The sequence below is a fragment of the Equus caballus genome, chromosome 16, assembly GCF_041296265.1.
Source record: "Equus caballus isolate H_3958 breed thoroughbred chromosome 16, TB-T2T, whole genome shotgun sequence".
NCBI classification, from domain to species: Eukaryota; Metazoa; Chordata; class Mammalia; order Perissodactyla; family Equidae; genus Equus; species Equus caballus.
In genome coordinates, this window is record NC_091699.1 from 59,235,240 (window position 1) to 59,251,539 (window position 16,300).

The 16,300-nt window shown below is 35.3% G+C and overlaps 1 protein-coding gene across 10 annotated transcripts in view; it reads right to left on the reverse strand.

Annotated features, from left to right (window-relative positions):
• GOLGA4 (golgin A4) overlaps positions 1-16,300 on the reverse strand; it is a 128,321-nt gene that overhangs the window by 55,283 nt on the left and 56,738 nt on the right. For 6 of the 10 annotated variants that reach the window (XM_014731792.3, XM_014731791.3, XM_014731788.3 and 3 more), the window contains 4 exons: positions 15,693-15,880; positions 15,323-15,406; positions 13,014-13,161; positions 2,320-2,498 (listed from right to left, as the gene is read on the reverse strand). In XM_014731792.3, coding sequence (XP_014587278.2) covers positions 2,320-2,498; positions 13,014-13,161; positions 15,323-15,406; positions 15,693-15,880 — 599 coding nt within the window. The remainder of the gene's footprint in view (positions 1-2,319; positions 2,499-13,013; positions 13,162-15,322; positions 15,407-15,692; positions 15,881-16,300) is intronic. The other 4 variants (XM_070237992.1, XM_070237991.1, XM_070237990.1 and 1 more) reach the window with 1 other exon arrangement.

Consider the following 16,300-nt stretch of genomic DNA (forward strand, 5'->3'; position numbering starts at 1 on the left):
ACACAAATGTGTAAAGATATGTGCACCTCTATGTTCACTGCAGCATTATTCAGAATAGTTAAGACTTCGAAGCAACTCAAGTGCCCATCAACAGATGAATGGATAAAAAAGATGTGGTATGCATTTACAATAGAATACTACTCAGCCATAAAAAAAGATGAATCCATCCTTGCCATTTGGGACAACAGAGATGGATCTTGAGGGTATTATGCTCAGTGAAGTAAGTCAGAGAAAGCCAAATACCATACAATTTCACTCACATGTGGAAGATTAAAAAAACAACAATAAACAAACACATAGATACAGAGAATGGATTGGTAGTTACCAGAAGGGAAGGGAGGTGGTAGGAGGGCAAAACGGGTAAAATAGCACTTTTGTATGGTGACAGATAGCAAGTAGACTTGGTGGTAAACACAATGTAGTCCATATAAAAGTCAAAATACAGTGATGTGAACCTGAAACTTATGTTATAAACCAACGTTACCTCAATAAAAAAAATTAATTTAAAAAAATGAGGCATCATTACCAATATTTTTTAAATTTCTTGAATCAAATTGCATTTATTTATTTATTTTTAATTGCAGTAACATTGGTTTATAACATAATATAAATTTCAGGTGTACATCATTATACTTCAATTTCTGTGTGGATTACATCACGTTTACCACCCAAAGACTAGTTACAATCCACCACCACACACATGTGCCTAATCACCCCTTTTGCCCTCTCCCTTCCCCGACCTTCCCCTCTGGTAACCACCAATACAATCTCTAGTGTGTGTTTGTTGTTGCTATTTCTGAGTGATATCATACGGTATTTGACTTTCTCCCTCTGACTTATTTCACTCAGCATAATACCTTCAAGGTCCATCCGTGTTGTCACAAACGTCCGGATTTCATCGTTTCTTATGGCTGAGTAGTATTCCATTGTGTATATGCACCACATCTTCTTTATCCATTCATCACTTGACGGGCACCTAGGTTGCTTCCAAGTCTTGGCTATTGTGAATAATGCTGCAATGAACATAGGGGTGCATGTATCTTTACAAATTTGTGTTTTCATGTTCTTTGGATAAATACCCAGCTGTGGAATAGCTGGATCGTATGGTAGTTCTATTCTTAATTTTTTGAGGAATCTCCATGCTGTTTTCCAAGGTGGCTGCACCAGTTTGTACTCCTACCAGTAGAGTATGAGAGTTCCCTCTTTCACATCCTCTCCAACATTTGTTATATCCTGTCTTGTTAATTATAGCCATTCTGATAGGAGTGAGGTGATATCTCATTGTAGTTTTGATTTGCATTTCCCTGATTGTTAGTGATGCTGAACATCTTTTCACGTGCCTGTTGGCCATCTGTGCATCTTCTTTGGAGAAATTCTGTTCAGATCTTTTGCCCATTTTTTAATTGGGTTGTTAGTTTTTTTATTGTTGAGATGTATGAGTTCTTTATGTATTTTGGATATTAACCCCTTATCAGACATATGGTTTGCAAATATCTTCTCCCAATTGTTAGGCTGTCTTTTCATTTTGTTGATGGTTTCCTTTGGTGTACAGAAGCTTTTTAGTTTGATGGAGTCCCATTTGTTTATTTTTTCTACTGCTTTTCTTGCCCAGTCAGACATGGTACCTGAAAATATGCTGCTAAGACCAATGTTGAAGAGCGTACTGCCTCCGTTCTCTTCTAGAAGTTTCATGGTTTCAGGTCTTGTATTCAAGTCTTTAGTCCATTTTGAGTTAATTTTTGTGTATGCTGTAAGATAATGGTCTACTTTCGTTCTTTGGCATGAGGCTGTCCAGTTTTCCCAGCACCATTTATTGAAGAGTCTTTCCTTTCTGCATTGTATGTTCTTGGCTCCCTTGTCAAGAATTAGCTGTTCATAGATGTGTGGGTTTATTTCTGGGCTCCTGATTCTGTTCCACTGATCTGTGTGTCTGTTGTTGTGCCAGTATCATGCTGTTTTGGTTAAAATGAGGCATCATTAAAAATTTTCAATAAGGAACAATCTCCAAGACAGATTAAGTGGAAAAGAGAAATATAGAACAGTATATGTAACATGCTATCTTTCATGTAAAAAAAAGAAAATTAAAGAGAGGATTATAAAACATAAAAGAGAAATTATATGCAGAGAATATCTCTGGGAAGTATAAGATGTAAATTCATTTTTCTATCAAAGTGCTTTTTTCCTATATCCTGAACATAATGAAATGGTCAAGGACTAAAATACAAATTAACTCTTGCTTATAATCAAAGATTGTAGGAAAAGCATAAGACTTAAATTTCAAAATTTCTGTGGCTCATTTCAATTGAGAATTATTCTTACTTTCATTATATCAATAACCTCCTGTTTCACCCGACTTAATTCCTGCTGAAGATGGATGCGTTCCTCCTCACTTGTTTTTTCGATAGCTTTTATTTGTTCATCCATTTCTGCCTTCATTTTCCTCCGTGATTCTTCTGTTTTTTGGGCTGTACTCAAGGCTTTTTCAAGTTCCTCAAAAGCTATAATGAAAACAGCAGAAAAGAGGTATCTCAAGAAATACTATCATTGAGCTAGTGTTTTACATTCAATTTATGGGAACTAAGAGCAGCAGTAGCAGGACAGGTTAAAAAATTCATCATTGTTTTAAGCCAACAGATATTTCCAAGTAGTTCAACCAAGCCACTGAAATCAATCTGTCACTGAGTTCTGGATTCAAATCTTGAGACAGCTTATATGAGCTTAAGGTCAGGAGTCTGAAAAGAATATTAAATTACTAAAGGCTCCCCACTCCCCCACAAGGGTCCTTATGAAGAGCAAATTCAAAGAAATGAAGACTTGTACCTACTTCTATACTAAATAAACATCAATTGCTTTTTTGTTTGCTACGCAGTTCTTAACTTACCTACTACCAATAATTACGTAATACTATTATGTTCTCACTAGGACATTTTTAAGAACGGAAAAATCATTCTTTGATTAATCTTATTTTTAAAAACCTCTTAACCATCTAATAAAAGAGCAGAGTTTTGGAGTTTTTTCTTTAACATTTACTGGCTGAATTACATACTTAAACAATGTATTTTGAAATGAAAGCTACTACTTGTATAAGTTTCAAACTAGAGCTGTTAACAAGAAAGAAACTTTTACGTGATTCAACAGTGTACAGAAAAGCACTACCAGCAGGGAATTCTTGGGTGAGATAAGGAAGAATTTAGGGCCCGCAAAATCAATCATTTAGGCTAGAGTAGTAAGATCTTTAAGGAGGCCAAAGAGCTCACCCAGCAAAATTGATAGGATGGATGCAACAGCTGGGTAACTTGGCACCAAAAATACATATGTGTGTGTGTTTATATATATTTGTGTGTATACATGGATATGTGTATTTGTGCATATGTATGCATGTGTGCATTGTATATGTATGTGTGTGCATGCATGCACCTGCACATACAGCCTCGCGCGCTCTCTCTCTCCCCTGGCATAACGGTACCCTGTCAAAATCCTACTGCTATTATCATCCTAGATTATTTCCTTTAGCCATCACAGAATAGAAGACACCAGACTTCTCTTTACCATAGAGATGGACTATGATAAAATGTCAACTTTCAAGATGGGTTTTTAATCCTATCAAGAAACTATGTCCAAGGGAGACAGTTCATTCACATATGTAGTATTTTCACTCCCAGTGGTATAACAAACGTGGGACTTCAGCCTACGGTATCTCAGAAAAAAAGCCCTTTTATTAACCACAACTTGGCTTAACAGACAGTGGGCTGGGCACAGCAGTTGCATACCTGAAGACAAACATCTGGTCGAAAGCATTTTCTTAACAGAAAATTGTATTAGGTATAGAAACAGACAAGAGAAAGGCTGAATTCTGGTAACAACTGGGAAACAACTTAATTTTTTCAACACTTAAAAAAATAACTTCTCTGGCAACCATTTATCTTTGATATTAAAAAAACTTAGCCAGCTTGCTCATTTTATATGCCCAAAACATAAAATCAATGCTCAAATGAGTCTAAATTTCAAAGGAATATTAATTAACTGAAATCAGGTATAAATATTTCTACTCTAACTTTACTGGTATTTGCCTGAAACACCAAGATGATAATCCTTAGATATAAATATGCTGGAAAATAAACTATTTAAAGAAAAATGTTGTCTTTGCTTTATTTAGATATTCTTTTACTATAATTTTTAGTGTTAAGCACAAAGAACTATCTCTTGCTACTAACAAGAAATTTGTTTCCTAATTTCTTAAAAATCAGTCAAGTAAAGTGATCGATTATGGGAAACAGCTTCTGTAACAGAGTGCTTACTGCTTAACTTGTGCTGAAGGTTTAAATCTGGGAAAGAAAAATATGGAAAAAGGAATGACAATGTTTTTTAATGCTTGGCTGTCATCAGCATCTTTTCATTACTGCATGTAAAACTGTATCTTAGCAATTCTAAGCACTTCATAGTAATATCTTAAATCAGGCTCTGGAGAACCTGAAGATAGTTTTGATATTCTTCCAGCAAAATAGTATTAAATGAAAAACTTTTATCAATTAAAAAAATTTTAAAAACCTGTATATAGTCAATCTCAAGTGAATTTCCCTTGTTTTCACACATTTTTAAAATTCCAGAATCCAGTACAGTATAAAAATATTCAAACAACAAAAAGCCCATGTTACAAAATTCCTATTTAGATATAATTTTGAATAATTAAGTTTTCCAACCACACTTGGTAAATTTTAGGATATTCCCCTATATTATATACTAACTTTAGTTTTAATCCACTGAAAGAGTTTTCCTAAGTCACTTGATTATCCATCATATAATGATTAAAGTAGCATAGATCTGATTCCACAGTTCTTTTCATCTAAATTTAATCCTCTCTCCCACCCTCTGCCACCATGTCAGAGAATCATATAATTTTACACCTACAAAGAAACCTTTGAAATATTTTATTTCAACATCCTCATTGAAATACAATAACTGAGGCATCCAACTTTTCCTTCAGATGATAAATCAAGCTGAATATACAGGCTTGATGGTAGAACTTTAACTTAGATTTAAGGAACAATCCTTACCTTGCATTATTTTTAAAAACTAAGAATGCTGACATTAATTAAGCTCAGCTGAACAATAAGATATCCTACTAAACCAGAATTTCTGAACCAATCAATTACTGATGGCTTCTAACTCTCAACAAAATGTTACCGTGTTATACCTCTGAGAGACACAAAAACTCACTGCTTTCCATCTCCATCCTGCTTTACAGCAATGTTAAATACCCAAAAAAAAGCAGTAAAACACACTGCACATATCCACATATAGAAAACATATTTCAAACCCATTCTGGATTCTACACTGTACCGCAAGTGAAGCCACTTCCTGAGAGGTAGTCTGCCTCCAAAAATGAGACCCATTTCAATGTTGAAGGAGGATATACTGAGTTTTCTGACTAACCAGAAATGCCTCACCTAACCTTGCGACCACCAGATACAGTAAAGTGGTGTCCATAGCCTATAATGGTCTAAAAGTGAATTCCTCACTCTTCCCCAAATGAAACTATGCTAGGATTTTAATGTGAGTGCTAAAGAAGTATGTTCTGAATGTCTACATAATTTATCTTCCAATTGCCAACAAAGGGTAAGTGAGTGGGGAGAAAGAAAGCATGCATCAGCCATAGCTGACAAGTCTTCTGCCAACATGCAAGAGTGCGCGGGAAAACCACAGTCAGCACACATCAAGGGGAAAGCTAAGCACGAACTGCCACTAAATGTTGCAAGAACACACTGTGTTCTTCCAAAGCAAAATTCAATGTATCTCAGGCAATTTTTATTTTAAAAAAGTTTTTTGAAAATATTTATAGGCAAAAATTTAACGAACCTTCAGAATGGTCCTGTGTCAAAAGTAAAATGTGAGGCAGGCCTTTTATTGCCAGCTCCTCACTTTCCACTTTAGACGAGGTTCACTCACATCCATGGGAATTACAAAAATGAACAAATGCTCACTATAAGAGTTACATGAAAAAGGCTGTCAATCTACAGTTCAATAATCCAAACGTTCATTCATCAAATATTTATTGGATGTTTGCCGTCTGCCAAGCATATGCTAGGCACCAAGTGATGTAAAGAAAACTTTTCACAAAAAGACAGTAGAGGTAATAAGAGGGGGAGGGAAATAAAAGAACTAATCCTTAGGTAAAGCTAGGAATAATGCAGCATTTGCTTTTGCCACTTCACCCCATTAGCCTCCTCACCCTCAACGTCCTTACCGTAACAACAATCGTTCTTGTCACATTGTTGTACCGTTACATCCTAATGGTAACAACAAGTGCCAGAATTCTGAGATTCCAGGGAGCACTACTGTTTTGTTGCAGGGCACCAGAGAACACTTTACTATAAGGATATCAAGACCCACTTCTACTTCCACTGCAGGGAATAAACAAAGATGCAGAAGTGTGGAAAGGCCGCCAACCTCTAAATTAACTATTGACCCTAAGAAGCTAATTAATAACATCACGAATGAATAAAGTAAGCCAGTGTCTATGTCTTTATCCCAGCAAAAAAGCTGCTAAAATGCATGTGGTATTAAACTAAAAAAAAACACGTAGTACTAAAAAATGAATGAAATGCAAATTAAGAGAAAAAGCAATAAAAAGAATTTTGTTTATTAGAATTCCCACCCAATCATCAAGCCCCCTGTGAATAATTAGAGCAAAAGTTTTCAAAGTACGTTCCAAAGATCCTGGGGTCCCGAGACCCTTTCAGAGGGTTTATGAGGTTTCAACCAAAATAAGGTATCACAACAGACTGAATGCAGAAACAAGCATGAAAATCCAGCTATCTTCTACTAAGCCAAATAATGAGATAAGTAAAAACGTAAAACAAGGCCATTCTTCACACTAAATTTTGTTTTGGGAAATATAGCTAATTTTCATAAAAGTATTTATATTAACATGCAAAAGGTTTATAATTGTTACTTTAAAATGAACTAAATATTTTTTTAATTTCTTAGTTTTAATTTCTAATACAATAAATACCGCTACACATAACGCACATAAACAAAAGCCCTTTGGAATCCTCAGTAAGTTTTAAGAGTGTAAAGAGGTCCTTGAGATCAAAAACCTTGAAAACTATTCATCTAGTGTTTACACAAATGAAAATAAAATAATACTACCACCTAGCGGCACAAATTAGATAGTGCAATACTTACAGATAAATTGAGGCCTTCAGAAATTTAGCATCACATCTGCAATGGAAATCTACTTTTTTAGTCACTTTCCAAAACATATAACAAGATTCATTCTCTATACTGACTATGCTTTGACCTTTAAAAATTTTACACATTTATCCAAAGTTTCATGCATTCCTTACATTAACTACACAAATTTATCTAGTAAATACCTTGAAAACATCAGGTTGATCTTGAAAAATATTACACTAAAGCTAAGTAAATTTAATTAAGTTGAAAATATGATTCTGTAGCAAAGAAATGTGTTCTTCCATGTGCTGATGTTTTCCAGTAACAGTGACATTGCCAGGGACAAAAGTGCAGAGTGACAATGACTATCTAAATATATGGATGCTACTACTGTAAAAATGTATCAAGCACCTAGAAATACATGATTGTTACATAAATGAAAATCTAATTCCATTTAAAATAATAAATTCTTCCATCAGGTATTCATTTAGTGCCAAAATATGTACATATTACTTATCTAACATAGCAGACAAATTTTACTTTATTTCAAACATTTTTTGCCTGAGAAACATGGAATTTTCTTTGTAAAGCTTATTCTAAATACCCATGATAAGAAAAAAAAATAGCCCTTACCCCAGTCCTGTTCATACAAGGCTTGGGAAAGGCACCATGATTCACTTATTGGCATGTGTGGATGCACAAAAATAAGATGTTTTGTGAGACTTAAGACTCCAAGAAAAGTATGTTACATAAATCATCAGCAATTAACAAAGTAGTTAAATATACACGTGACTTTTGTTTGTTATATAAATATGCATAAATCTTATACATCATTTAAATACATAAACTCTATTTTAAAGGGTCCTTCAAACATCAAATAAGTATGTTCCGCTGAATGTCTTTCGTATATCAGGCCTATATTATAAAAATGAATAAAAAACTTATTTCCTGCACAAACACAACATGGCAATAGAAAAGCAAAGAATGTTATGAGTTAATCGAAGTTTTTAAATGCAGCCAGTCATATAAAACACATAACTTCGGCAAAGACAGGGTACATGAAAGGGAAACACAGTTTACAAAAGATAGTGCACTCTGGAAACTTTCCTAATCCAAGCAGAATATTTTATTCATTCTGCATAATTGTAGGCAAGAACATTTAATGGGAAAGGGAGGTAACACTGTGGTGTGGGTTCTTTTTCTGTAATGGCTATATTTAAATCACTTAAAGGTAATGAACAAAAAAGACTAAAAATCTATGGGTAAGAATTTATCCTGAGAAAAAATTCAAAGATGGAATAAACTGTACCACAAAGTTGTTATAGTATTATTCATAATACTGAAAATATAAAATAGTCTAGATGTTGACAGGTAGGGAAATGGTTAAGCAAATGATGTACATGCATTGTGACACAGCCATTAAAATATGTTAGTACTCTAGCAACATGTAAAAGTACTCCTAATATAATGCTAAATGGAGAAAAATGAGCATACAAAATTGTATGTACAATATGATTACAATAATATAAAAGCAAAGACTGGAGGAAAGACTAAATGGAAGTATACTGAAACAACAGCGATGTGCTTTCATTCTCTCTGTTTTCCAATTTTTTCTGGTAGTACACCTCATTAATAACTAGCCAGCTATCCCCACCTCCTACCCCAATTAAAACACACACACACACACACACACACACAAAATAGCCAAGACTAGCATGAACTTCAGTAGCATTAACGTTCTACATTGATGCTGCACTGAAGAGAGAATATTCTAGACAACTAGTAATAATACTATCACTAAAATACAGCATTAGGCACTTAAGCTAAATCACCAGACTTCTCCAAGCTTAAAATCTGGTTACTTGATGATATGACCATCTATTTTCAAGTAACACCTAGAAAGGAATACTATCAACGGTTGCAGTAAAATGCTTGTAACAAATATATTTATTTTGGGTTTTCTTTATCCACTAAAATAGATAATTTTAGCAAAACAAGAGTGCCCTAGTATCATACTTCAAAAAGCAGGCCTAACAATTCCCCTAGAGAGTAGAATAAGTACTACAGGATGATATAGCATTCTAAAGTTGGCATGTCACCGTATTCAACATCTCAGTATTTTATGATAGAATTGTTCTATTTAAAATCAGAGGAGACATTCAGATCTCCTTTGTCCTCCAACATATGGGAGACACCACAGTTCATCTAGAAAAACTAAGAACAGCAGTACAATAGATTGTTTTCCAAGAAAAGTAGTGGAGAATGTACTTTAGCTACTTCTGACCTCCAGAATAAGTGAGCCAAAGAAATTAGTTATTTGTCTATTAATATCTACATGTCAAGAATTACTAAATATATCAGAATTAAATTTTTTATAGGTGAATAGAGTTCATATTCTCTGATAATCATTCTACATAGACATATTTACTTCTAAAAATCTTAACAACTGCAAGCTTGAATGATAATGTTTCCTTCACATGGCCAGCTCTTTTGTGTTTAGCCTTTGAATTTTAACTCTAAGAAAGGAAGACAAATATTTAATAGAGAAATTGAACTCTCCAAGAGCCAGATGATGTTCACAAACTGTGTGTGGAAACCCTACTTCCTTTCAAAGACCTTTTTCTTACTTTTAGTATTAAACTGGAATTCTGGCAATTAGCATATGTGTTTTATATTTGAACTAACAACCATTTTATATTTGAACAGTTCTCCTCAGACTCAACTAAGACCATTAGATAAAATGTACCTGCTGTGCAAAAGTAGTTTTCATTATAGATTTAAAAGTCAGTATCTTCAAAGTAGAATCAGTCTGTTACAACTTTCTATCATAGCCCTCAATAATTATGACTACAATATAATTTTTAAATATCTATAAAGGCCCTCATAACTGTGTGGTCCAAAGACTTTCCAAAGTAAATCTATATTAAATACCTTTAAATCTTAATTATCTAAGTATTTATTAATTTATTTTTAATATTTTGACAGTACTATTAACAGACAAGTTTCTCATAGGCTATCAATTTTTTACAAAACTATACTCTTATGAAAATCACATTGAAAGACAAAATATATCTGTGTTTTGGAGAAGCAAGAAAAGGAAGGCTGTACTATTAAAGAGCTGACTAGAAGAGTTCTCTGGGAAAATTTTATCCTATATGTGAATTAACTGCATATTTCATTTACTATTTCATCATTTACCCCTTTCGACTTGATATTTATTCATGGGTTTCTACCTCCTTACAAGAAGCATCCCAATACTGAAGAAAATTTAATCCCTCAGCCAGCATTATTTTCTCTTGACTGGGTATAGTAGTCAACAAAAGCAGTCCTAAACATGGAAAGGCTTGACACGAGAAGCTGAGACTATGGATTAGGTGCTCTGTTTGCTGAAAACAAACTTGTTGAACAATGTCTCACAACTCTCAAACAGCTTCAAGTAAGTCTTCGGAGGTTATATTCTGAGAGATGTTGTCTACTAATATTTTCTGACAGGAAATTTTTTTTTTTTTTTTTAGGAAGATTAGCCCTGAGCTAACTGCTGCCAATCCTCCTCTTTTTGCTGAGGAAGACTGGCCCTGAGCTAACAACCATTCCCATCTTCCTCTACTTTATATGTGGGACGCCTACCACAGCATGGCTTGCCAAGCGGTGCCATGTCCGCACCCGGGAAACAAACCAGCGAACCCCGGGCCACTGAAGCAGAACGTGCGCACTTAACTGCTGTGCCAGCAGGCCAGCCCCTGACAGGAAATTTTCTTAGGTTTACTGGGAACAAATTCATTAACTAAATCCCCAGCCACTTATCAATAAAACGACTGCAAGGAGGTGGGGAGATATTTATGAGCACATTTGGTGTCAGCTACCTCTCTCATCCAGACCATTCCTCTCCTTAAACCTTACAATCTGATTTCTAAAATCACTTCCGAAACTGCGTCCTAGGAATCAAGTTCTCACCAAACTCAAAGACCTTTTTTAAAGTCTTCATCCTACCTTCCCTACTTCTGGAAACGCTCTTATATTCCCCCCAAAAGCATAACTATCCACAATTCCTATTACTTTTTGGGTAACTTTTTTTTCTCATTTATTTCTCTCTGCCAAACTCAAGCTCTCTATGGTTAAGAGCACAGACTCGGGACTCAAAATGCCTGGATTCCAATCCTGACTATACACTTACTCTCTGTGCATGAACATAGGCAAGTTACTTAACTTCTATTTTCTTGGGTTTTCTTATTTGTAAAATGAGGATAATAGTACCTATCTCATAGAAACTGTGAAGAATAAATACAAGTGTACACACAAGTAAAAACAAGTAAAGCGTTTCTAACAGAGCCTTACATAAAACAACTAAGTGTTGGCTATCAGTAGTAGTAGTAGCAGCAGCAGCAGCAGCAGCAGCACATGGAGGTTGAGTAAGTGTTAGCAGTAACAGCTGCAGCTGCTGCTGCCACTACTACTACCGCAAAACTTCATCTTTCGGAGAAATCAGCCTCTCCTACAAATTTAACCGTAGGATCCACCTTAACCTAATGACTCCTGAAACATGCTCCAGTTTCTTATTTCCAAATTCCTACAAGTCAATTCCATTTGGAAATCTCATGATTGACTCAAATTCAAAGTACCTAAGCAAACTCATCATTTCACTCCATTCCTAAACTTCTCCATTTAGATTTCCTATTCTGATTTCACACTACTCAGTCTCCTAAATTTAAAACCTTGGAGTCATCCTAGATTTCTCCTTTTCTCTGGCCCCTCCAAGTTATCAGATACCAAATTCTGCAGATTATACTCTTCCTCTCCTTCCCAAATCCACAATCCTAGTCAAAGTGACCAAAACTTTCAGTCCCTCATATCTGGATTTCTACTTTTGCTTCTAAGTTTGACTTTCCACTTTATTTCTTTTCTACATAAAACACTAGCTTCCATCACATTACGCTTTCCTTTTGCCTTGTAGACCAAAGTGTAAATTCAGCTGCTCACCTTTTACGATTTTAATAGCTCCTTCACAATGCAACCTCATTTCCCATTTTAGCAAGAATGGTTGTCAGTTGATTCACACTTCCACTATGGTCACTGTGCCTGTTTACAGTCTTGCAGCATCTGAAATACGTGCAGTCCCCATCTCTCTGCTTAGGCCCACTCTATTCATTATTCGAGGCCCAACTCAAAACTCACTTCCTCACCAACCTGAAGGCATCAGTTCATTCTGCTGTCTCCACTTTCTAACATCTCCCCTTTCTTTCCCAGCATTACTCAGTATTGTAGCTTGCTGGCCTCTATACTTTATAGATTAGTATTTATTGTGTCAAAATATAATGCTATTAGGTATAACACTAAATTATTCATTATTCTCTTAAAAAGCAGACTATATCCTATACTTTTTGTTTACCCTAGAGCATCCATAAGGTAGCAGTTATGTAATATGGACCATGATGTGCCTACTTGGGGAGTTCCAAAATTGTAAGCGTGAATTTTGATGCTCTAAGGCAGTGGTCAGCAAACATTTTCTATAAAGGGCCAGACAGTAAATATTTTAGGCTTTGCAGACCATATATGATCTCTATCACATATTTTTATTTTTCTTCCAACTACTTAAAAACATAAAAAGACATTCTTAGCCTGAAAGCCCTACATAAATAGGCCATGGCTGGGCTGAATCTGGCCCCTAGACCACAGTTTCCCAACCCATGCCTCTTCTAAGGAACAGTTCTATGTCTTATAAAGAGTCTCCACAGTCAAGCATTTTATCAATATTTAATAACTTTTTCTAAATGTTGGTTGGGTCAAGCACTTTACATGACTTTTGAGCTCTAACATAAAACAAGTAACCCCTGAGTTCTTACCAGCTCTTTCAGATTTTTCTTTCTGTTCCCGTAATTCCTCTCCCTGGGTAGTCATCTGTTTGATGCGACTACGAAGTTGGGCAATTTCTTCTTCTTTAATTTCCAGGGTCTCATGCATCTGCCGTTTTGTCTCTGCTATTACCATTCCCTAAACAGAAGTGCAGACTATAAAGTGTTTGTATAACAAAACTGCATCATCAGTAGCACATATCAAACCTACTTTAAAAGGCAGAAGACAGTATTTCTTACTAAATACAGCATAAGAATTATTTCATTATTTCCCAAACTGAGGTCTGTATTCTGCACTATATACCACAATAATCTCAGCTACCTGGCATGATATCAGGGTATTTTTGATGTAAAAAATTATTTTAATAGTAAGTTTAATTTTTTAAGTATTAAAAATATTTTAGTCAAAATATTTTATAATCTTTCTATACATGTTTGCTAGAATTTTCCCTGTCTTAGTAAACAGTTTAGCTTTTGTAGTTGGCTCAGGACCATCATGAACTATAATTATTGATCTGTACTACAACATGGGGAGAGCCTCAAGAGGCTGCTGAGAGTGTAAGATTACTGCTGCGACACTGGAAGGACCAAGACTGCAGCACAGATCTGGCTGGTTTTCTGTTTCCTCTTGTGACAGTCTCCGGTCCCACCACTACTCCTTATTATTGTCAGTGAAGCACCCCCATTCCTCCAATTTGCTAATTGCTACTGTCTTCCCACTTTCTGGATAATCTACACAAGAAATAAAGGTCACTAGGGGGAAAAAGATAATCAAAGATTATATATTAAATCAGTCATTCACAACTAACAAAAAATGGGGAGATTCAACTTGTCTCTTGAAAAATAAGACTTTGTGACAGGTATTTTACGGCCCGAAGAAGATTATTACCTTACTGCTAGGGTTTGTCAACCCGTTTCAGGATACGACTCTTTCAGATGATTAATATTACAAAACCAGGTAAGTGGGGCATTATTATACAAAATTTCAAAGCAAAATGGTGGGCCTTCAGTTTCTTCAAAAACCAAATCACAACAGGAAAAAAGAGAGAGAGAGAGAGAGAAAGAGGGTGGTGGAACCTATAGATTAAAAGAATTCTTAAGAGTCATATCAACCGATTGCAATGAAAGAACCTTATTTGGACGCTGATTCACAAAAATGGGGGAAAAAATGTATGAGACAAAAGGGAAAATCTGAAACTTACTAGATTGTTGATCTGATTAAGGAATTATTATTAAATTTAGATGTGATCATGATAATGTGGTTATATTGTTATAAAAATAAAGAGTCCTTTATTTTAAGGATACATCAACATACATATGGAAGAAATGATAAGATTTCTTAGATTCACTATAAAACAATCCTGGGTGGAAGATAATGGAGGCTGGGAACATACAGATGGAACAAGATTAACCATGAGATGTTAACTGTTGAAGCTTGTTGATGGGTTCACAGGAATTCATATTATTTATCTTTCTACTTTTGTAAATATTTTAAGCTTTTCATAATAAAAAGTTGGTTTTTTTAAAAAGTGGGCCTTCATACAGCTTACAGAGTAGAACCTAGCAAAATGATATTAAAGAATGAAAAGATTGCCAATACATTTCAATAGCAGAACAGCTCTGACATGTTCTTAATTACATGGCCACTTAAAATCCTGTAGCTACAAAATAGCATATTAAAGAAAATGGTGGGTGGTGTGTTACTACCTGGGAGCTGCTTTAAAAAAATGACCCAAGAACTTGGGGCTGAAAGAGTTAAGTCAAAACTATGTACCCACAAATTTTTCAATTGTCTTTGCTGCCACAGCTATAGCTCCTGATCCAACTCTAAAATGCCACTCACCCCTATACATTCTAAACCTCATTTGCAGAAATTTCTGTTTATGCTAATAGCTTTATTACCACTTCATTACTTTCTAGGCAATTTATCTGAGGATTTTGTTTCATTATATTTGAAAGACAATACTTCTATCATTCACATTTAGTAGGGTCTTAACTATAAATAATTTAACTTTTCTCTAAAAAGTAGTTATGTACTATAAACAGATTTCCTTTGCAAGTCATTCTAACCTAGAAATCAAAATGCTGACTGAGATCAAGAAATCACAGAGAATCAGCTTCACATGATACAAAACTAATGCTAATAGTTATATAAATCTAAAAATTAAAACAAAAAGATTTTTCATGGAAGCAGTTGCAGTCATTTTGGAAAGCACAAGTCTGAATGCTTTCAACTGCTCCCAAAAGTGAGTTTTGGGGCCCCCTGACAAATTTTAGTATCATAAGTGTTGTTGTTTTACCTTATCTTGTTCAAGCTGTTCAATTAAGTTCTTTGCATCACGCAACTGAGTGATAAGTTTAGTCTTCTCAGCCATATGAAGCTCCTAAAAAAATTTTAAAAATTCATTTCCATCTCTAATAAAGCTTCTCCTCATATGAGAACTCTAAACATTTTATCTAATTTGGATACTTCTCACAGTTTAGTAGGAGAAAGTACACAGGGCGTCTCAAAAGTATGGTAAACACTACGAGGCCCAGGGCACTCAGTTGCCCTCTCCATGCTGTCTATGGAGGAAGGGAGAAGGCTTCCGGAGGAGGTGCAGGCCACGCTGGGGCCTACAGATCTAACTTTACAGGGCTACATTCAACTAAACCCATTTGCTCTTTTACCTTCATCTTTTCTAGTTCTTGAAGTCGTTCATCTAGTTGTTCTTGCAGTGCCTCTTTTTCACTGGTTAACAGTGTACATTGTTCCTTATGCGACTGAATTGTTTCCTTACAACGCTGCAGTAGATTCTCTTGACGCTTAACTCTTTGCTGAAGTATTTCCAGAGTTTTAGTAGAAGCTCCGTCTCCCACTATTAGCAATAAAGCAGCATAAGCAGGGGCAGTCAGTAAGAAATATAAGGGCTCCCTGGGAACAGTTACTCTATTAGTTCACAAGAGTGTACTCTTATCCCAACACTCTGCTATACTCTGAGCCAGATCAACGAGAGGGGGCCCTTTCAATCCTCTACTCTTTCACTATTTGTTTGACCTTTATTTGAAGAAGGTGAGTAGTGCATTTACCTCCTCTGTGGTTCAACCCCACCCCAGATGGCACACAACACTCAGTAGTTAACTAACACTAACTGAATCGATCTACCTTAAAAGACAGTTATGATGACCATCTTTTGTTACTCCAAAGTGTCCCCTGTGTTTTAGCTCCTATCCCAAAAGGATTAATAAAGCATTCCTTCTAACACATTCCAATCTCTTCCCAAAAGGAGTTCTGGTAA